This window comes from Caloenas nicobarica, chromosome 6 (genome assembly GCF_036013445.1).
Source record: "Caloenas nicobarica isolate bCalNic1 chromosome 6, bCalNic1.hap1, whole genome shotgun sequence".
Classification (NCBI taxonomy): domain Eukaryota; kingdom Metazoa; phylum Chordata; class Aves; order Columbiformes; family Columbidae; genus Caloenas; species Caloenas nicobarica.
In genome coordinates this window covers 30088216-30111767 of record NC_088250.1, presented here as the reverse complement: position 1 = coordinate 30111767, position 23552 = coordinate 30088216, and the positions used below count along the sequence as shown (strand labels likewise).

Below are 23552 nucleotides of genomic sequence, written 5' to 3'. Positions count from 1 at the left end.
CCCAAAAGGATGACAAAGGACCATCCCTGAGCCAGTGGGCTGCACAAACACCTCTCTCCTCCTTCCATCTGCCCAGGGCACCAAATGGGCTTGGGTCAACTGTCCAACTGTGACTAAGAAGTTTGAGCCAAGAGTCCTCGAGGCTCCAAGAGGTGCCTCCCCTTGCGTCACTGTACCCAGTCGCCACAACTGGGAAAGGTCAATGGGGACGGATAGAGGGATCTCAGTCCCCCAGTGAGCTGTCTCCACATTAGGGCTGGTATTTGTCTAAACTCCATGCAGTGCTTATCATTTGAAGTTATGATGAAGAAAAGCGGGGGGGGAAATTAGGAAGGAAATAATATCTTTCCAAGAAAGCTCTGTGGGGGGTTTTCCCTGTCTGCCAGCCTTGTCCTGAGCTGAATCTGGAATGATTGCCCAACTCTGCCTCCTGGAAGAGTGGAAACCACTGGTCACAGCAAAGGAGACTTACAATTAAAAATATCGGGCAAACATCCTCTTCTGCTGCTTTATGCACACTATACAAATGTGACATTAGGAAAAAAGCCTGCAAAGATTTCATCTCACACTAAATCATTCTCTGTTTGACTTCAGACTTCCTAGCTGAGCCCTTTTTCTACGGGAGGGAAAAACATGGAATATTACAAACTTGAATGCCAACAAGCCTAGTGGTGGGATCACTCCAATGTTGCAGTTTATTCTAACCTTCATTAGTCAGGACAACTCACCAGTAGAGAGGGAATGAGACTGAAACACAGGCCAAAAACCTATGCAATTTGGTGTGACCAAAAAAAAAAAAAAAAAAAAAAAAAAAATCCCTGAATGTGTCCTTCTCCACCACTGAGAGTTTAAGAACAGACACCTGGTGATTCTTAGGTGTTCTGCGAATGAATCACCAAGTGCATGTGAGCAAAACAGCAGAAAATTAAGTTTTTAGACACATATCACAAAAACCACATGAACTTTGTTTTCTTTTTCTGAGGTGGATAAATATTACTCAAGGTGTAGTCTTTTTCATGCCTCATTTGAAATAATTAAGCCTAATGAGTGTCACATGCTGAGAGCCCAATTTTTAACAGGAATGACACAGAAAGGCTCAAATTTTGGGTTTTAAGTCAATTTTAATCTGGAAAATGGGCATTTGTAAGCCTAAATTCTGGTGTGAGCATTCACAGGTAAGATCCAGATGGCCTGTTAAAATATATATCTGTAAACCAGCCCTGTATGGTGGAATTTTGAGGCAGAGAGCTGATCCTTATTTATCTGCCACTGCACCCTGCACTATTTGCCATTCACATTTTTGAAGAACTTTATGGCTGCTAACTAATTAATCCTCATCATATCTCTACCCTATATGCAAAGATTTCTGCCGGTTTTACAGGCTTCAGTGTATCACCAAGTAATCCAGAGCAGAAATACACAACTACAATAGCTCTGCTTACACCTCACAGGGGCTGTGTGAACTTTCGTGGACTTGTCTGTCCTCAGTGTGGGCAGCAGGCTGCAAACTCTACCTGCTGAAGGTTGCAGAGCAACTGGTTGCCAGTAGACCAGCACTCCTGGCCTTGCAGGCTGCTGATGGCTCCCCAACCCTCGCTCCTTGCCAAGATGTGCTGTGATGAATTGAACACGGCTGCACAGAGCCTCTCACTTCTAATCACCAAAAGTGCAACTCACCCAGACCCATCAAGCAGATGCTCTTAGTACTGCAAGACTCCGGTTAAAAAGCAAGAGCAGTGATGTTACTATTAGTCTTACCAGCCCTGGTGACGTTAAGTACTTACAAAATCAGCATTCATTTTTGTGGCTTGCAAAGTCCACCTGGATCCCTAAGGAGAAAACAGACAGCTGTGAAGCCTTCAAGATGTCCTATGGGACTAGAAAACATGGGGACAGAGAAGACAACAGTGCTGGAAGTCTTATTTTGCATCTATTCCTTCCCTTCCCTGTAACACCTGCTGGCAGGCAGGGTACATTCTTCCTTCTCACCCTTCTGTGCCAGATACCTGTCAGGACTGTGAAGGGATGGCCAGCAGTGATGGTGGGTACTGCCTTGGCAAGCCCCCGGACACCTGGTAGGAACACAGCACTCTGTGTCCCCAGGATGCTTTGATGTTACTCTGGGAGGACGAGAGTGCAAATCCAGGCTGACGGGCAGACCTGCAATCCACTGTACTGTACCTGCTGATCAAACAGGGCCCAGAACATTGGCAGCGGAATGAAGAGGAAGAGGACACGTGTCACCATTTTAACCTCCCCAATCAGCTGTTTCTATAAAGAGAACAGGCAGAAAGGTAAGATGAGGGTGAAAAGCCAACAGGTGATTCAAACCACAGAGCATAAGAGCTCCTATTTCTTTCTGCATGGCAGTTATTCATTGTACCCATTCAGGTTACGGTTCATATTTGCATTTCTGCATTTCAGTGCAGCACCTAAACCATCTATTAAGGGTCAGAAGAGTACAGAGGTGGGAAGGGACAGGACAAATGAGACCTGGTGCAATGAGGAGTGCTGTGGCCAGGCCAGTCTTATTGTCTCCCGTGTCCGTCTGCCCATCTGCCCACTTGCCCCTCCAAACTTGCCAGCTAGAGCATCACTTACCGAGTATTTTTCTGATGCCCAGTCCAGCCAGTGATCTCTCTTTGGAATATGATGGGAGCGGTTTTTCAGTCTGTTTTTAATAGCAAACTAGGGAGAAAAACAGGCGAGTAATTCCCTCATGGCATATCTGCCCTTGTCACATTCCCAGCTCAAGGCTGCCCCCTCCATCCTCAAACATAAACAGCACGAGAAAATTGCAAGAGTTTTGCTGAACAATTCCAAAATCTAGCATTGGATACTTTATGACCAACTCTCTGCAGGAAATTTTCTGTGTCATTGGTTGATTAAAAAGCCTGATGTGGGGATGAACTACCTCATGGGCTTGTCTTTTTCAGAGACAAATCTGAAACTAGCCCTCCAAAGAATGTTTCTTGCTTGATTTAAAACCTTCTACATGATAAAGCTTTAAACATCATTTCTTCATTTCTTTTCCAAAGAGCACTTGTCAGATTGATCACTGTGCTGGGGAAGAAATGCCTCATTATCCAAAGCAATGTCAAAACTAGAACTCTCCTGTTCTTTAGTTCTTATTGCATACTTCTGGTGAAGCCCATGACCCATTCACTCCCAGATCAGCTTTCAGGTTGGTTTCTCACTGGAGGAGATATCAATGACACCAGATTTGTAATTTGTTTGTTTGTGCTGTGTGCTCCAGCCACTGAATACAGCCACCCTGGCAATAAGAGTGGCAGACCTCAGTTAAAAATCCTGTCCTTAAGAACTGTCCTGTTTCCCCAAGGTAAATCTGTCACTAGGATTGACCTGGGTAAAAAGAAAACATTTGCTGTTAGCAACAGCTTCCTGAAAAACAAACATCGTTATCCACCCAATAATAAGAAAGTATTTTTTTCTCGTACTATATTCAGCTCACACACTGTGAAAAATAATTGATAAAGCTATAATGCAACTTCAGTAGGTGTCTCTTGCATTTACATGAGCATGCTGAATGTGCATAATTCGAACATGTACTATTACTGTCTGCTGAACTGATAAACTTTGGTAAAATTATTCAGCTGAAAAAATTGAGTCACATATCTGATATGCTGTGAGTTCGAGTTTTCCTTTCAGTTCAGTCTCTGCCAGTTTCTGCCACTAGTGATGCTACTGACATCAACTGAACAGTTCATGGCACTAAGGAAAAACAACTGAAATGTTGAAAGAACAAGCTAGGACGTAAATGTTGCTCTTATTCTTTACAGCTCATTAGCAAGATATCCAGAAGCACCATACAGAAGAACTCCAAATGTGACCTCCCCTTTCCCTTTGCACTTTTCTGATCTGCAGCCTCAGAATCATGCATGAAAAAGAGAGAATAGCACACACTTACGCCGATGCATTTGCACACTTCAAGTAAGACGTTCCCTTGTGGTGGTGTTTTTCTGTACAGTCCACTTCCAGCAATGAACACAACTGAAAAATATTGTAATCCAAATGGGAATTCACATGACCGAAGCTTGATCCTGCACTGTCTTCTGGGAAGGATTCCCTACCCCTGTATTCAACTGAAATCCTCTGGCCTTGAGGCTTACAGGATTGCACTTTGAACAAAACAAATATATAGCACTCCTTTAATGCCTTCAGGTAGAAGAAAACACAACATCCTACAAGAGGTAGTGTGATCTCTAAGTAGTCAGCATCATCTTCTCATGATCTGCACAACAAGCACCTGCACACCTGATTCATACTGAGAATCAAAGATCTGAAATTTCCCCCATCTATGCTTTTTGTAGGCTAAACTTAAAATACAATCCACATTGAATTGCTGCACCTGATGTTGGAAATAAGCCCTGAGCTGTTGCAACCATGTGAGATCCAAAGCAGGCTGTGTGTACTTCCTTCTCACACACATTTAAATGGAAACTGCCACAAAGGTCACTGCATCACACACTGGTGTTAACAGAAATTATGTCCATTTATGGTTTCCACAAAGGGATATACAATTTAAGATATTGTTTTGTCTTGGTTTTCTCCTTCAAAGCACAAAGAATATTGGACCAAGCCTTCAAAATCCTATCGGGGGGGGGCTGTGTGATCACATACCATTTGTTCTGCTCTTTGAGAGCCTCTGAGCACATTGCAATTCCATAGACGTTAGCAGAGAGAAGCATAGTAAAAGCTGAGCATGAAATCCATATTTCACCTTTTAAACTAACCCAATTGTCCGGGTCAGTCAGCAGCCAGTGGAGAAAAGAAGGCACCTCTGTCCTATCACAGAAGGTCTGGGACACGGCAGGGAACTCATCATTTCTCTTTTCTGACTGAGAAGACCCTTTGCACCCAGTTTCGACTTGCAGAACTGTCAGAGAGACCTCTGAAGTCTGTTTTGACGAGTCACAGTGAAAGACACTTGTCCAACGTCCCCCAGGGTGGGTAGCTGCTACCTAATTTTTAGCATCTCCCTGTGAACCTGTTGACACCTCTAAAAGGTGGTTCATTAGGTGCTCTGAAATACCTTCTGGCAATGCCATTGACTCCTTTGGGAACTGGGGTTCCTGCATTAGGTTTGGCTTTTGGTATTAAACAGTATTAATCTTCCCCCATCTTTCAGAAACCAAAGTGGCTCAGAAAATCTTGTTTTATAAGATTTCTATTCTGCCTCTAAATCTATCCGGGCTTTCCGTCATCACAGGGAGAAGGCCAGTCACGGCTGAAAGGGTATTTTCTCCAGTTCTGCATGCTGCACACATGGTCAAATATATCACTTCCAAGAGCATTTTAGCATGTTACAAAAGAACACAGAGTTGCTTTGCTGGGCAGGCCCTGGAATCTGGCAGCAGGACATCAGCTAAAAACACATTTCGATTGATGCCCTCACAGAAACTGCAATATTTACACTTCCATTTTCCCCTGGGCAACTACTACCCTGCTAGAAACATTCATCACAGAGGAGCCTGTGCTGCCTTAAACTGATAGGAACAGGCCACAGGGGAAAAGCAAAGGTTCTCACATCCGTGACCATGCACTTTTTTGAAAATAATTGCTGTAACATTAGCTGTGGCCCGATGACATTTCTCCAGTGTCCTGGCTCTTCTCTCTGATGGAAGTTTGAGGAGAAAGAGCAATATTCACATTCTCTGGTAGACGAACTCTTCAAATCACAGATGCTGTGGTGAAAATCACATAATTGCTTGGTCTCTCAATTAAGCTAACAAGCTGAACGAGAAGTCACCCCATGCTGTGTCAAAACCTCTCAAATACAGCATAATAAGGGGACTGCTCCCCTCAGCAGCTTGCAACTGTTAAACTAAAGCTAATGGGATGTTCTCTGTACTGGCTACCAAAGACTAACAGTAAGAATGTGGAAATTGCTGAGTATTTTATAAAGGTTGAAGAAGAAATCTTGACAAGTACATTAATGGGGCTAAGATGCAAGCTTTAGGAAGCAGGGTGATTGTGGCTGCCTCCTGACACTTGGACAATAAGGGCTTTTTATTGCAACATAATAATAAGCTGTCACTGTAATTGCGGGAATTACTTCAGCCAAGCAAAGTGAAACAGCTCAAAATAAAGTAACATCTCATTCAGCTCCTTCTGCAATTTCTCTGTGATGCACAGATTCTGAAGCAAAAGCCTGAGCCATTAAAAATGGCCCCAAGCTGCAAAGAGCCTGTGGAAAGGTTAGAAGTGGCACACTAAGCTTCTCTTCTGTAAGACGGGGAACTCTGAGGACTGCTCAGACTGCAGTTCAAAGGCCAAACCTGCTCATAGGCAAAGCCGCAAGCCATCAGGAGAATTATTTTGGTGCCTCCATTTGCTTTACAGAGCAAGGCAATTGTGTTGTGAAACATCCACCAGACCACCCTCTCATCAGTATCCCAATAAAGAATTGCAGTAAAACCACAGTCTGCCCACCACTAAGTCAACTAGTGATTTTTCTTGCTGTTCTCAACTGTGGAATTGTTGGATGACCTTGAACCCTTGAGTTTCCCAACACAGTATCCATCCAGAGCTAGTGAATTTGTGCATTTTCTCATCTGCCCATCAACTCAAAAATAGTAATTCCTATTACAGGCATTATTGTTTCCACTCACCAAGTGCCAACACCATCAGTGCTGCTGGAACACCAAAAGCCAGTGCATAGCAATCCTCTCCAAAACATTTCACATCCCCTGAAAAACAAGTCAGAAATAAACACACCTCATTACAGTCAGACTTATGTTACCAGGGCCTTTGATTTGCTTCCCCTAAATCAGTCTCTTCCCCTGGTTTTAAATCTTCTTTGTTGGTGCTTGACACCGTGAATTGAATCTCCTTCGAACAGTTGTCCTCCCTTGATGAAGACAATTTGGAAGCAGGGTTAGCATCTGCCAGCAAAAGTAGCAGATAATGGGATATTGATGAGGATGGTAAAAGGGAGAGGGCAGACAAATAGGCAGAAAGAAGTAGTAGGAACTGTAATTGGGAAAAAAAACCTGTAACATTTAAAATAAACTGAAGCCACTCTGAATTTGCCTAGATCTAATTAACCAGTACTGTATTTCCACACTATTTGTGCCAGCTGCATGAATTATTCAGCTAAAAAGGTGAATCTGATTTCATAGCGACCTAGAGTAGAAAAAGTGGAAGCCAATATCCCTACTATTGATAAATAAGCGGAAGCACAGGATTGGTCATAATGCTCCAGGTCCCTTTCTCGACACCTTCTCAATCTCACTAGAGGTAGCCTGCTCCAAATGTCAGGTCTTCCAACAACCCATCACAAAGCCAGGGTTGTTACAGTACAGCTTCAATCAATGTGAGCTGTGGTTTACATAAACCCTGCACCTCTTGGACCAGGTCAGTTCTCGGACCACGTGAATTTAGAAGTCCAGTTGCAAACAGCAAGCCAGCAGTGGGGCCTGTGTTTGTATGCCAGTGTCTATAAAATACTGCATTCTTACACAGAGTAATAACAAAATGGCTAAAACAAGCCAATATACTTAGCAGGAAACCAACTCATGAAACTTTCAGTTGTTCCTGTTGTCTCTGCTCAGTCACAGTCAGCTGCATAGCTCTGTGTGTGCATAGCCTTTACTTACTCATTTGCAGCAAATTAGCTAAAATCCAACAAAGCTGGCCAGTGAGACATTATGGGCACACTGAACTTCTGATGTGCAAAATGAGTCGGACTTCTCCACCTAGAAGTATGTACTCCACATTTCTGCCAAATATCTATGAATCGCATTTCTTGCTCTTCCAAGAAAAGCTTTCACGCTTAGCAGGAATTTTACTCTTTCCCCATCCTCTCCACCTCATTTCCTTGTTGCAACTAGTCTATTGCTAGGAAGGGGACTGGATTTTCTTCTGATCACTGACTATGTTGAGCAAAAGCCCCTTCCCAACAAAACGCTGACCTGGGGACAACAGTGAGAGAAAAAGCACAACCTACAGCGTTTGTCTTTGCCCGTATGTATGGTGTAAATATGAGACAAGCACAATTGCCCACAGCCTTGTGAAATGAATGGCCAGTTAAAATAACTCTGAACAAAAAAAAGCTTCCTGGAGGCCATGGAATCCAGTGAAAAAATTGCTACGAAGTGTGAAGGCTACCTTGTCCCTGTCCCCATTGTCTATGGCCTGCTGCTCTGCCTCTGTGTCTGTATTTAGAGCGTGCCAACCCCCTTGGCTTCTACGCGCTGCAATACAATGAAGTAAGTGCAGGGAGACTCAGGGGCTAAAAGGAGTTGTGCAAGCTGGACAGAATGTAAAGTAGGTCTTAAGTGGGGCATGGGCCTGTGCTTTGTCTTCAAGGCAAGTTGCTCAGGGCTGCAATTTTGCAAGCAGAGCCACACAGACATGCCTGGGTGCCAGCACAGAGCCCTCCAGAAGTCAGCAATACCCTGTGGGAGGGAGAAGGTAGGACTTCAAAACCTGCTGAGTTTTTCAGCCCTGACACCTGCGCAGGGCAGCAGAAATCAGTTCCCATCCACAGGCTGCCCACAGGCAAGACGGGAGAATAATCCTGCACTGGCAATGGGGAGGAATTAGAGGACCATATAGGTCCTTCCACCTTTCATTCTTTAGTTCTACAGCTTAGATTGCCTTTGAAATACAACCAGGAATATAGTTTCTGTGACTTGTCTGCTAGTACTATAAATCTGTTATGCCGCTATGGCAGGATTAACAAGGCATAAATGCAATACACTGGTCACTCCACAGATAATGTAATTTCTGCCATTTGGTTGTCATAAGAGCCTAACTATGTCCAGCAGAGTAGTCAGAGGGCAGCTAAATTATTGTCTTATTCTAAATCAACACTGACCTCTTAATACAGGAGTTACAAATGTGGAGATCAAACTTCCAGCATTAATGGATAAATAGAAGATGGAAAAAAACTTGTTTCTCTCCGAGGTCTAAAACAAGAGAAGACAACATCAATGTCATGGGTAACACACAGCATCAGGCTTGCAAATTGAACACTATCAATTCTCTTGTTAGGAAGGCTAGGTAAATATTGACACGCAGTGCATAAAATGTTAAGCAAACAAGCTTGCATTCAGGTGATGGTAAATGCTCACACAAATCAGTTTACGTTACTTGAGAAGTGCTTGGGGGCTTTTTGGCATTTCAGAGGAAAAGCCATTGCTTGAAGAGTGTTGTGAGATTGGAAGGAGGGGAGAGCATTTGCTTATTCAGAACAAGTAGCATGATTCAGAACCTCTGTCACCTAATTCAATCCAGTTTGGCACAGTTTGACAAGCTCATAATTTTTTCCCACGTCTGAGCTCTTTTTTCTTTCCCCCTTTTCTCCTGTGTAGAAATAGAAAAAGAAATCTGTGTATTTTGAGGAGCTGGTAATGACAACATAAATGAGAGAGTGCCAGCAAATGAGAGGTATCCATCAGATAGATTACCAAACTGAGGCCAGTCAACCTCAAATTAACAGGGTAAATTAAATCTACGGGAGCAAATTCAAGAGTCTGATGGAGGGATGAACTGTAAGAAAAAAAAGAGTTCAGAATTTAACTGATGTTGTAACATACTATAGCTCATACAAAGGATTCCTGTTGATCATCTTTCTTCCTGTGGAGTTCATAATTTGGAAGGAATCAAGAACATGATGCAGAGTTTGATCCTTTTTACGAGATTAATGTGTGAGGGTGTTCAACTAAGAGCCGCCTCTCCTTGCTTGTGGGGGAGATGTAGATGCACAGTCACACACACAGAGCTAAATCCCCTCCCTGTGCCAGGGACGGGGGTGAGCAGCAGACTGGACAAATAAGAGCAGGATACCTGACCTACCCCACACTCATCTGCATCACCAGCTATGGGACACCTGAGTCAGTGAAACCAGCATTTAAGGACAGCCCAAGCCCAGGCAGCCAATATACTCCATATGTATCTAGGCTTCGCTCCCAGCTGTCACTAGGTCCTGTAAAGGTAGTGAGCAAATTCCTCAGGACATTACTTGGTGCCTGGCAGAACGCTCCTTAGAGCACCTGGAGACACATCTCTCTGACCTGAGCATCATTTGAATGTGAAGCTTTAACTAAGCTGAGTGTGACCAAGCTCCTCAGGAGCCTGGTTCTGTCCCCTCTCCTAATATGTCCTGCTTCCTTCTGTTCCCTGAGAGAACGATATTCACAAGGCTAGAAAACAGGAGAAAATGTGAAGAAGCAGTTAAAAGAGAACAGCTCTTAAGGAATGAAGCCTGGGATCAAAACAAACTTTTCTTTGTGTCCCCTTGTGAAGCAGGTACTGGGAAGGTGAGCGTGAGAGCCCCATCACCTCCTGCTGCCACCCACCACAAGTCTGGATGTCCCCTCACTTGGATTAGAGACTTTTTGCCTTGGTCTAGCACACTTATGAAGACCTCACCAACTTGAGCTTTTGGGTCTTCTGCAGTTTTATTTCCTAGCATGTCCCACACATGCTAATCCATACATTACTTGTAAGTGATTTATCATAGATTAAAGGATTAGTAGGCCTTATAATAGTCATCTCTATGGCATGTTCCCATGGTTAATAGCAAACAGCACTGGATCTTACTATCTCTTATACTCCATTTCTGTCCTTACCAGTGTTTTAGATTACCTGGAACTTTCTACTGCTAAGCTAGTAAAAGTATGTTTTCTACTTCATTCTACCCTTGTGACTAGTTTTTTGTCATAATAAGGAAATCTAGAGAAACGTGCAACCTCAGCGATCTCTTCCAGTTCCAGAGTAGCTCTAACATGGCTTTATGTGGGTGGTGCAGTAGAGTCCTCACAGTCCTGCCCTCTTCCGGTCAAATTCTCATGCCACAGCTCTAACCTTTCATATCTGAGCAACTCAGAATTTCTGAGAGCTGACAATAACTCATGATAAAGTCTAGAGCAACAATCACCAAAAGAATGTGCTGGTAAGAGAAGTGAGTAGTGATGCATGAAGAATCTGGAGCATCTTATTTCACACATTTTGAGATTCTAGTGATGGAAAAATAATGGTCAGAGAAAAGCAGAAGTGAGTGCAAAAATAATGACCCAGCAGCTTGCAAATTACACTGATCAGAAAAAAGGAATTGCCTCCTAATTTTCTTAATCTTTGGAGCAGACGTACATGAACAACATGATTTGGATTAGCTAATTTGAGAAAAGGTACCGTACACGATAATCCTGATCTCCTTGGCAACCAAAAATAAAGAAACAAAGAGAAAGCTATTTAGTACCTTAAACACCATATCACACTGTTTGAAAGCAGTTTTGGTCTTTAATTAATATGCACAGCAGCCTTCGCATTCAAATAACATATCGTAAATAAAATTTTGTTCAGGCATTTTTAGCTTGGACTCCTAATCCTACAGACAAAGACGCTTGGAAATCTCCTGCAGATAAATCTACTTTCCCTGTCTGACCTCCTGCTGAACCAGTCTCCATCACTGGTTGTAGTAGCCCTATTCTCAAAGTGGCAGATGCAAAACTATTGCACTTATAAAGTACTTAAAAGAAAACCAGACCAATGGTGTGCATTTACCTCAAAACATAAAGTTGTCTCTACGTGAGAATAGCAGGGGCAATTTATTTATTCATTTTATATACAGAACTACCACATCCTTAGTTTCCAAATGGAACAACTAAGCCTGTGCGCTTAAGGGCTCAGCTGAAGAAGTATCCTGAAAACTACAGGGGAATCAAATGCGTCATTTCATTTGGAATTTTCAGAAACTTATTTCATCCTACCTGGAGTGGAAGACAAAAAACCATGATAAATCCTCTCAAACATCACTCTGGAGAGGACAAATATTCTGGTCGGCCCCAAACCTTTCACTCCTTACAAAATCAGAACTTCTCGTTCCAGTTTTGAAGACTTAAATTTCCTGTCACATAGCATAAAATCTTTTTTTTTTTTTTCTTCTGAAAGGCCAACTCATTTCAAAATGGTAAAATACAAAACTGTCTATTCTGAAAAGAATGAATAGAGGAGAATGCATTGTCCTTATCACAAGGCCTTTTAGAGTTCTCTTTCTCTAAATTAGTTTTTCTTGAAGGCAACACACAGGTGAATGTTTGAGCCTTAGTATTTGATAAATTTGCTGGAGAGGTATATTCTGAATGCAGAGAATGTGCGCAGGCCCACACAACCACAGGCAATTCAGGTTTTTCTCTAACTCAGTTGTGGTTGCAGGTTTCAGTAATAATAAGTATGTGCCTGACTTGGGGGCTGAGATTCATTAGCTGAAGTCTATAAAACACTCTGAAGATAAGTGGTACATATTATCACACTGTAATTAGGTGGTAATTGAAAGATGCTGGATAAACATTATTAATCATTAATATTCATGGAAGCAGCACTTCTGAAAATGCTGCTGTAACACCTGCTAGAATACTTTTGGGACAACTATTGGCACTGTAAACTGGGATGCCCACATGCTGGTGTGCACACTGCATATTCCCAGAGCACACACACTGTATTGCCAGCCTGCTTTTGGTCAGAGTTGTGCCGACTGGGGAGGCTGGTGACCACCAGATGATTGCTGCTCCCTCTTCTGCAGCACCCCCAAAAGCACCAAGTCCAACTGACAGCACAGGATGGACTTGCCTGCTGAAGGATCTGCTTTGAACAAGTGACCGTGAACCATCTTGGGTTTTGTTATTCCTTAGTAAACATAAGCTTCATCAATTCAGCATCACACAGTTCATGTGCAGAAAGCACAAATCTTCCCAAAATTTTAAAATAAACATTCTAGTCTGTATTATTCATTCATTAAATGCTGACTACATGACAAACAGCAAACTGCCCTATGGGGCTCCCATCCCTTGTCCAAGTCTACTGGTGCCTTTCCTGACTGACAATTAGTCCACTGTCCTTCTTCAATGTCTCCATTGTTGGGAATTTCCATCTCCCAAAGCTCCTAGTCTTTTCCAGTACTTTTCTAGATCTAGTTCTGGAAAATTTTTCCTATTATCAATCCCAAGTAATCCTCCTTGAATTTAAACCTACACATCACAGACTCAAACATTCATTTTCTTTCTTGTAGCAGTGGCTTTCTACATATTTGAGAACCCATGCCATGCACAGGAGCTGCTGATTTGAATACTGTCATTCAGAAAACTGATGTTTTTATTTGTGTATTAAGTGAACATAAATTTAAGTGTTTCATTTTGGGTCAATTTAAAAACTATGCTTTTTTACTGAGGATTAGTACCTCCTTAAAGAAGCAGAGCAGGTCAGAACTATCTTATCGCTGGTTGAGCCACTGCGCTGCATAACGGGAGTTTGAGACTAGCACAGGTTAAGCACTCGTGTTGGAGAATGAGGACACAAAGCAACTGGACTATGATTCACAGGATGCAGAGCACAACTCCCAACTCTTCAGAACTTTCCAGGACTACTTTCAAATGACTGGAATTTCCTACAGTTCATTCTGAACAACGTCTAAAACACAGACTACAACTGTTTTGAGGAAAAATTCCCAAGGAAGCACAGGCTAATAATACAATTGTCTCCTTAATTTGCTGTATTCCATTGCAGTGCATTATAATCATTCCTGTTAAACTGGTTCAGAAATGGCTAGAGTTCCATAATACATGGTATAGGATCTTCCAACTACTCCAATGTTCAATTAATATTTAGATTATTTGATGCAATTATGACCTATCCTTCCCAATATAAGTCATGTTCTGTGGTCATTTTCCTTTCCTGAAGCATCCAGATTCTTCCAAGTCTTGTGCAAACCATCCTACCTCACATCTTACTACGTCTTTTCTTAGCAAACTGTCCCTTATTCCAGTACAACAGGATTTGATCACATAAACATCCTCATAAAGTAAGCAGACACTGCAGATTTTATGAAAGAAAAGAAATCTTACATGTTCCTCTTCAAACTGGTCCCCACCAAATGCAGAGACACAGGGCTTGATACCTCCTGTTCCAAGGGCAATCAAGAACAGACCAACCATAGACAGGATCCTTCATGCAAAAACAAAAATATCACCGTTGCAGAACCTTTCCAGTACTTATAAGAGCATTTTAGTGTCACCCAACCATGATTCCTCCGGTATCCTTGTGTTTTGCACACGGGTGGTGACAATGAGCCAGATAAGTGCGAAAAACAAATTAATTATCCTCATTTCTGCACTCAGTACCAGCCAATTAACCAAACTGGTTTTGTCAGTTTCTTACTGTTCTGAGGCCCAATGGACACATTAGAGATAGAAGGTCTGTGGGATGGTTTTTCACTCATATGCGAACAAGACTGCAAAGATAATTGAGACGAGAAAAAAAAAAAAAAGGGCATTTTACTGTAGCATTCTGGGGTAAGTTCAGAAAAACTGAATAATTGAATTAGGCACATTCCTGGGTACTTTCTACCTCCTAGTGCTCCTCAAAATACTGTTGTTGGCCTGATAGTTTACATGTGTAGGGAACAGTGTGTCAGGATTGGCCAGGTCTGGGACATAAGGAAACTGTCACATCAGAAAAATGTATCTTTGGGTTTGTGTTTCCACACACACAAGGGAACTCTGCTGGGCTGGGCAGCCAAGCTGATGAGAAAACGAGGGAGTAATGGGCCTGGTGTGAGCAGTTGGATGGAGGAGGCCAAACTCTGGTAGCATGATAAAGCAGGGAAGGGTGATCAGAGGTCCCTATCTAAAAGGGCTTAGAGTCTCTGTGGTGGTTTCCAACTGCTTCTGGTACATTCACACTCTAGATCCACCCTTCTGTTCTTACTCAGATATCCCAAACCCTTCCCTGATAAAAACAAGCCATGCATAGCCCCCAAACTGCTGACCTGATGGAGGTGAAAGAAATGACAGTCCTGGGTAAGCCAGCTACCATCACAACCTACTACAGCAGTGTGGTTTCAACAGCTACTTACACATGAACGACCTGGTTGCCTAGCGATGGAATTGCACCGACTGACTTTATCAGATGGCCAACCACGTACACGATAGAGAGGTAGATGATCGTCCTGTAAGGAAAGCAAACAGCAGTGACTGAAGGTGCTGGGTGATGTATGATCTGAACACTGAGTGTGCCTGCGCTTCCTGTTACAGCAGCTCTACTCAGCAGACACACAAGAAACTGGTTTGTTCAAACCACTGGTATAGCAGGCAGCTATAACTCTTTCATGTCAACAGAGTGCATTGGAAGGAAGAGGTGGGCAAATGGGTTCAGATTAAGGAGGGATAGCCCCTGCGTTCTTCATAGAGATTGCTGAGCAGAATAAACTGAAAATGTTCCAGTGTTGTCACATGTGGAAGGCTGCAAATAGAAGAGCAATCTTCACATCCAGCTAGCTCCCAGGTTACTAATAACTTGCATTTTGTATCATGCACTTAAGTGAGTCCCTTGACGAGAACACATCTATAGGGTCTGTTGCCCATATTCAACGCATGTGACTAACACATCTGAACTAGGAGTGTGGTTTCCCCATTACAAGTCTGTTTTAGATCCCAAGTACCTCTGAAGGACTGAGTTCATTTATCTGCCTCCAATATCTTGGTGAGGGAGAAGAAGAAATCTGATTAAGAGGATCAGGCTCTTGTGCGTACTCTATTCCTTCATCACCTTCAGGATTAAGACATGTCCATGTATTTACATGCAGGCTAGACACACACAGAGGGAATGGAAGGACTTCTTAGGACAGAGGCACTGAAAGAAGCCCTATGAGCTTTCAGTATGGAAGCGACCCTCAACACATCCAAACCCTGGTTTCAAAAGCTAATTGAGAACCACATCAGATCATTCCTAAAAGCTCCTCTAATCTGTTATTCTGTCCTCAGTATTGGTCGAGGTCCAGCTACTACTTCAAAAGCCACCTCCCATTAAGTTATGGGGGTTACTCCAGGGAAGGTCTCCTACCTAATGCACAGAAGTCTGCCTAAGGATTTACCTTCTCACATCATGCTGCAAGACAGATATCCTCTAATAACAATGAACATTGCTAGGTGACCTTAAATAGTGAAGTTAATAAATTGCCACTGATATTTTTGCCATTCAAAGGGACAAGAGAATGACTACAATTGAGCACAAGGGAAAAAATAACATTGATATCTCCTTAAGAACTTTCTGCTGGAAAGGCATATGGCAACTGTTTTTTTCTCATTGAGATTCTTCTGCCAGATGTGCTTAGTCCTAGAGAGAAGAGTTCAGCTGCATTTCATCACTCTGAGAGCCAAGACTCTTCAGACAACGAATAAACAGTGCCAAGCAAAGAAAGTCCTATATCCAGCTGCTCACCACCACTCTGGGGCAGATGATGGCCCCACAACTTATCAGTGCAAGGGAAAACTGTCAGGGAATGTTTACCTGGTTGTATACTAAGGGAGATGATTTGAGTGAATCCAGGTTTCTCTGGGTGCTCACATATTCCATATGCTCTGAAAGCATAAATAACTTTAACGTAGTTAGTGACATTTCATCTGAAACCGCGAGATGTAGAGGATGACACTGCTTCCTCACCCTCTTTGAATCCTTCTCAGGAGCAGATCTTGGCAAACTGAGGGTTAGTCATCCTACACCTCATCTTCTTCAAGGTAGGTAGGGCAGGGCAGTGGAGGAAAAGCGTGCTTGCGACATTTAATTTGTTCCAACTTTGTTGCCTATTGGCCCTTAGGTGAAGAGGAGCACAGAACAGCATGAGCAAACAGATCAGCTGTTCATCTGTTAACAGAGAGGAGCTGACCCTCGCAAGTGTGTGTCTGCTGCGCTCTGAGCTAGCTCAAAACTGGAAGCACACACAGCACTGCCCTTGCACAGGCTGCATGGTGCGGATGTATGCTGTCTGAATTAGAAAGTCGTCTTCACTTACTTGTATTTCCCCAGCCATGAGTCTGCCATGATGGCTCCAATGACAGGTGTGAAATAACATAGTGCAGAAAAGGCATGGTACACAGCGGTGGAGAGATTCTCATCCCAGTGGAAGAAGCTTAAGAAATATAATGTCAGGACAGCTAAAAGGAAACAAACAAATCACATAAGATGATTAATGTGTATCTCTGCAGGTAAGCAGGAAACTACATCGCGGTGGTGAGAAAACCACTGATTTGTCTAGCAGCTATGAGCACTGTCACGGAAAGATCTGTGCTTTCAGACCTGTTCCTCATAATCCCTTACAGACGAAAAGTTAAAATGAGATATATGAGTATCAGGCATTCTTTGCTCATAAAAATTTATGTTTAGCTGGAAAATACATTTTCTAGCTTATCTTACCATAACCTGTAGTTCTGTTTATGCACATTTTCTATTTGCAAATTAGATGCCTATACAATTCAATTCCCATACACACTGATTGCATACAGCTATGAAAGATGTCACACACTGGAAAGCCAGTTTTGAGACAGAGTCATATAAAAATCTAGACTGGAAGGTACATTTGGAGATCTCTAGTCCCAGCTTCTGCTCAGAGCAGCTGTAGCATCAATGCTAGAACACACTACTCGTACCTGCATCCCAAAATACTAATTTACCTTGAAAAATAGCCAAGACCACATATAGCACAATGCTGGAACACCAGGCCAGTGTGTGTAGAAACCCAAGGATGGGAAAGTCACCTCCCGGACACAGGCCACATACCTCTCATGCCATAGTAGGAGAAGCGCTCGCAGAACTCGTTCACCACAATGAAGGCAATGCTTAGAGGATAATTGGAGCCACAGAGTTTCTGCAGGAGACAAACAAGAACATATCGGCTCTATGAAAGCCTTCACACCAGCAACATATCCCCACAGTGCCTGGGCAGTAGAGAGGAGTCCACTCCACAAACCAGATATCCACTGTTGCTTGACTGGCCTGTGGGTTGGACTCCAAGGAGGGAGGGGACCCCACACATATCTTGCTTTGGTTAAGGCTCCCCCGTGAATCAGCCTAGCTGATATGGGACCAGTAAGGACCACCATGGGGGCTAGTGGGCTGTCAGCAGCTCACCACGCTCACACCTCCAGGAACTCTAGTGGAAGGCTGCTACCACCTCTCTGCTGCAATGCAAAAACTCACCAAGATGAAAAAACACCTTTGAATGCCGTTTGTCCCATACTTCACATAAAGCTGCTACTCTGCCCCAAAACTGCTCCACCTCCTAGTACCAGAGCCTGCCTCAGCAGTTGTTAGACCCCAGGGAGCTGCTTCCTCCTGTATGACAACTGCCCTCAATCTCTGCACCTCACTCACACCAAATTGTGCCACTGCATTCACTGAAGAGCATCAGCCCTGTGTCCAGCCCTCCCTGAGGCATGGCATCCATTTCATATTCCAAGAACACTGGCACAGCTATGGATAATTCAATTTATTAATCAAATCAAAAATTTATTAAATGAAACAGCAATGGGACTGTCAAACCCATCTGAGTGTGGCCACTCTTTCAGTGAATCTTGACTTTACTCCAGCTAAAATCAGCAGTTTCCAAGTGAAATACAAGGCTCTTAAACTGATGAGTCTTGGCATGACCTTGCACGGGCCTCCGTCCCTCTTGCTACCCTACTGTGGTCCAAGCTAAGCAGCTTCCAGCTGCTTGGCTCCACTGCTTCACAACAGGGAAGGCAGATTTTCACAGCACTGCCTGACCTCTGCCAATTAGTAGGAAGGGCTGTGCTGGCCATTCACTTGGTGAGGGATGAAGGGGGAGTTTGATATTAACAGCTGCATTTATATTTGTGGTTTTAAACAGCCATGGTACAGGCCAGTGAAGTTAGATGAACTCTTCACATGCATTTCTGTGCTTTGTGTCAGAAATAATGAATTCCTGTATTTCTTCCCAGAGTCCCAAATGCAAATACAGATACCAAAATAGATGTTTGCGCTCAGGTTTATTTCACCACCGAAAGAACTGAGCTTATTTGGATTCCCAAAGCAATGGCATCAAGTTTGGAGGAGTCTAGCTGAATGATGCTGTCTTGCTCAACATTATACAAGAGCAACAAAAGAGAAGAGACTCGCTGTCCAGAGAGGAAAAAAACAAAGAAACAAAAACACACCACACAAATGCTTTCCATTATTTAAACCAGCGTCTCCAAAGACAAATATTTTTGTCCTTTTTAATATATATTTTTCTGTCACTATTTATGGGATGGCTTTTTATTAAGAAACCCTTGGCCTCTTTGCTTTACCAGAGTAAATACATAATTATCCATTTCATTATTATTTACTCTGAAACCATCATTGTCAGACAGAGTGGGTTCCCTCAGAAACTGCAATGGGGACTCCTGCTTTTAGACTAGCTTAAAAATGGTGGCATATATACCCTGTTTCCCTGAAAATAAGACACGGTCTTATATCCATTTTTGCTCCAAAACTTATTACTTTTTTACATGTATAGCTGCCTGGACACTATTTAAATTGACTTTTTTTTAATGAACTGTAACTAGGGCTTATTTTTGGAGTAGGGCTTATATTTTAGACCATCCTCAAAAATCTTGAAAAATCATGCTAGGGCTTATTTTCAGGGTAGGTCTTATTTTGAGGGAAACAGGGTAAGCCGTAAATGCTCAAACAGAGACATATGCACACATAGAATATCTTTCTCCAACAACTTTGAAGAAAAGCCATAAGAGGCAAATTATGTTTCCTGTGGGTTCTTGGAGGCATTTTCTGAATTTGGAAGTAAAATTGTATAACAGGGATATTCTTCTTCCTCTCTTTCACAGACCTCTCTATCAGCACTCATGAGATTTAAAAACATTTGATGGAGATGCAGAGCATGACTGCTCAAAGCCAGATGGCCAGGTGTCGGGAGCCCTGCTATCTGAACTCACGCCTCCGCACCCGATGCATAAGCCCTGCTGGATTTAACTGCAGCAGTTTAAAGTGTCACATGCTACGCTGCAACCTGCAGGGACAGAAAATCTGGCAGTGACCCATTTCATCCACTCCTGCTCTGGGATGGGCACCTCCTGCAGACAAGCAGGGGCAAGCAGGGAAAGGAGAGGGGGAGGTGGTGGCTTCCCAGCTAAACCTCCCCAAGTGCCTGAGCCAGCATCCTGAGTAAGTGCTTACAAACACAGAGCAACCACTTGCAAGCAGGGGTGCTTCCGTCTGGCTTGTACGTCATGAGATGGCACCGGCACACACAGAAACCCTCATGCATTCTCTCTGCTGTATCACTGACCTGTCTGGGGCCTGCCTGGACATCCAAAAGCAGGCAGCTTTCATCCATGCAGACAGCCAGATGCAGTTTGCTCACTTTCACAGGGGTGGACTTTGCTCAGCATAGAACCCCAGCAAAAGCAAAGAGGCTAAACCTAGATTCATGAGCGCACAGATAGTCTGTTGTGTTTAGCTACCGCTGTAAGCCTGGGATCTGCGGGATTATGGAGCTCTTAATGATACCGCGGAAGTTGATAGACTCGGTCTTTGAAAAAAAAGAAAGGTCATTTAAAGTGCCAGCTACAGGAGGCATTTTTTACCTCTCCTTGCTGACAAATATTAATATTTCCCAGGAAATCCGAATATCCAATAGTTAATGTCTGCAGAGTACTTAAAACTGTGAGTTAAATAATTGGCTTGCTAATGACGTGACTGAGCTTTAAGAGCAAGTATTACCATATTGTCCTGCAAACCAAAGCAGGTGCTATACAAGCCCTGTTCTCCCTCAGGTCAATACAGTGTACAGCTTTTAGGGGTCAAGCACTCAACCAGAATTAGCCTGAAAACCCACACAAACATCAAAGCTGTAAGGCAGAAAAGCATTCACCTGAATTTGGCTTTAAACCAGAGCTAAAGATGTAAACCTGGGGCTCTGGCACTACAGTGGGGCTCTGTGACACACATCAGCGGCCTGTCCTCAGTCCCTGTCCTTCCTTCTGCCCCGCAGCACCTGGGGACACTTCCCTGGCGGGTCTCATCAAACTAAGCAAATGCACAGGTCAGCTCCCTCCCTCCCATGCACAACAGCCCCCTCCACTTCAGAGAGGCAAGTTCTTTCCCACAAGGAAAGTAATGTTCAGGAAAAAGGCAGTAATCAAAACCCTAACCCATTTTCCCAGACATTCAGAGGGTTATTTTTTTTCCCTTCAAGCTGCACTTTCTTAACATAATCAGGTTAGCGGAGGGATTTTTTTGCTTTGAGTTGTTAATGCTTATTTCAACCCTCTGCAAGAAAGGGTGTTTGTCTCTAGCCAGAGCACAACAGAGGAAAGAACAGAGAGATCTTGAAATGTTCAGAGTAAGCTAAGCAGAAAGCAAAGCAAAGGAGAGCAGCCGTAACACTCACCGGGGATTTTTTCTGAACAGGAAAATCTCCTTTGGGGGAATCATCTCCTGCAGAAATAAAAGTGAACAAAGTTTCCTTCGATTCGTTTCTCTGAAAAGCGTTCATCTCCCCTCTCGCCTTGTCTCCCACCATGCTATGTGGCTGTGGTGAGTTGACTGGGAAGATTTCCAAACTCAGGCATGAAGTTTGATTCAGTTTGAGTTAACCCTAATTGAGCACATTTGTGCAGCCAGGGCAGAAAGGGGAGGGAGATGCTACCAGGAAAAACAACTCCAGAGTTCGAGCAGTCAGGGAACGCAGTCTAAATCATTCACAGGTTGGGCTGTCAGCACTTCATGGCACAGACCTCCTCTTTGCTTGGCATGTCCCCAGCTATCCTACGTGCACCAGCCCAGCACAGCCCTGTATGCTGAACACATGTGAGCTGAATAAAAATCCCGGGTCCCAGATACCCCTACAGCCTGTGGATTTAGGACTAGAGTGTGTGTCTCCCTCCTGGTGTGGTAATGACAGGTTTATTCTGCAGGGATCTCCTTCCACTCCAAAGACACACATTCATCCCAAGTCATAACGACTAAAATGCTCATCACACCCAGCTCCTGGACATTGGATGTCACGAAGCTGCACTGTGTTTAATCATTTCTTTGCTACTCCAGGAGTGAAGTGACCCCCGGTTCATTCCCACACCAGCTCCCTGGAATGACCTTGCCTTTTCCTATGGGGGAGTTTAATCCAGAGGGTACAGCCAGCACCCAGGAGTGGCCCCAGGCCCCGTCTCTACTTCCTATTATCCAAAATGCCACCTCGGGGCTCCTTATGTGGCAAATGCATCCTACGTTCTGCTGGGAGCTCCTGGTTTCCCCTCACAGCTATGTGAGCTCAGCTCCCTCTAGGTCCCCCGTTGTCCCTCCTTCCATGCCCTTCCCATAGAGGAGTTCTTCATCAGTATTCTTCCAGTGCCAGCTGCAGTTACAGAGCAAAATTCACAACCTTCCCATAAACCATCCTCAATGGCTGTGGCTCTGCAGTATTCCCAGAGCAGTGCAGGGGACTTTTTCTTCTTCCACTTACATTTAGCTTCTTTAAAAGGCAAACGGTTCAAAAAATTTTCCCAAATATTTCTCCCTTTTCTTATCAGCAAAATACAGGCTACACCCAGAACCCGCAGTTGGTACGAGGAGTCTCCATAAACCACGGATGTCAAACTCATTTTCAGCGGGGTCCACATCAGCCTCGTGGTTGCCTTCGAAGGGCTGAATGTAATTTTAGTAACTACTAATACTGTAACTATTCCTACATGTATACAGTCCTAAATTGCATTCAGCCCTTAATATGGCTTCAGTTATTGCTAGCAAGACATGGAGAACGCCTAGATAAGGGGTTCAGATGTGACAGTGCACAGATGAAGCACAGTTACTCTCCACATTCCCTCATGTGCTTTGGCATGGCTTCCCCTGAATATGTCCCAAGATCCTGTTTCACTCCTGCTAACTGGGCAGCTAAACATGAAGCCCAAACTTCAGATGAGGCCAGGAAGGCCTACCCATTTTGCATTCCTGTCTTCTTCTGCAGCAGTGGCAAAGCAACAGTTTGGTACCTCCCCTGTAGTGTCACAGACCATAGAATCACAGAATGTCCTGAGCTGTAAGGAACCCACAAGGATCATGGAGTCCAGCTCCTGTCCCTGCACATGACAACCCCACAGTTCACGCCGTGTGTCTGAGGCTGGTGTCCAGTCTCTTCTTGAACACTGTCAGGCTTGGGGCCCTGACACCTCCCTGGGGAGCCTGTCCCAGTGTCCACCACCCTCTGGGTGAAGAACCTTTTCTTAATGTTCAACCTAAACCTCCCCTGGCACATCTTCCTGCCATTCCATCAGGTTCTGCCATTGGTTGCTCCTCATCTTCATTAGACCAGCTCCTCATCTTCAGCCCTCCTCATGTTTTGCACACCAACACAACCTTGTTTTTCACCTGGGTCACTTCTCAGGTGCCACGAACAGTCTCCAGGCAACTGGGGTTTGTTAAACCCATTTCATGGGCAAGAGTGACCCAAAAGCATAACCAACACTGGGAGCAGGGCAAGGGACAGGGCTTGTGCACGTTGTTCCTGTCTCCTGCACACCAGGTCTGCATGTACTCATGTCCTGCAAGTCTGACCCTGCACTAGAGGCAGCAGGAATATTTCTGAGCCCTCTGGGGATCTCTCTTACCATCCCAAGTATGCCAGAAAACTCCCAGTAGAAACCTGCTGTATTCTGCCATGCACAGGCAAGTAGAGTGAACGGAGCAAAGTTATTAAAGGAGTAATACAAAAATAAGACAGAAAAGGTTTCGCCGTTCAT

General features: G+C 43.8%; 1 protein-coding gene across 1 annotated transcript in view; it reads right to left on the bottom strand.

Moving 5' to 3' along the window:
• The window catches only part of SLC15A2 (solute carrier family 15 member 2), a 37755-nt gene extending 16415 nt beyond the window's left edge, over positions 1–21340 (bottom strand). Inside the window, exons 1-11 of the mRNA XM_065637924.1 lie at positions 21209–21340; positions 17578–17665; positions 16814–16955; positions 14879–14971; positions 13869–13968; positions 8843–8933; positions 6633–6710; positions 3929–4011; positions 2602–2688; positions 2182–2271; positions 1785–1829 (exon numbers count right to left, since the gene is read on the bottom strand). Coding sequence (XP_065493996.1) covers positions 1785–1829; positions 2182–2271; positions 2602–2688; positions 3929–4011; positions 6633–6710; positions 8843–8933; positions 13869–13968; positions 14879–14971; positions 16814–16955; positions 17578–17665; positions 21209–21340 — 1029 coding nt within the window. The remainder of the gene's footprint in view (positions 1–1784; positions 1830–2181; positions 2272–2601; positions 2689–3928; positions 4012–6632; positions 6711–8842; positions 8934–13868; positions 13969–14878; positions 14972–16813; positions 16956–17577; positions 17666–21208) is intronic.
• Between the last annotated feature and the right edge of the window lie 2212 nt (positions 21341–23552).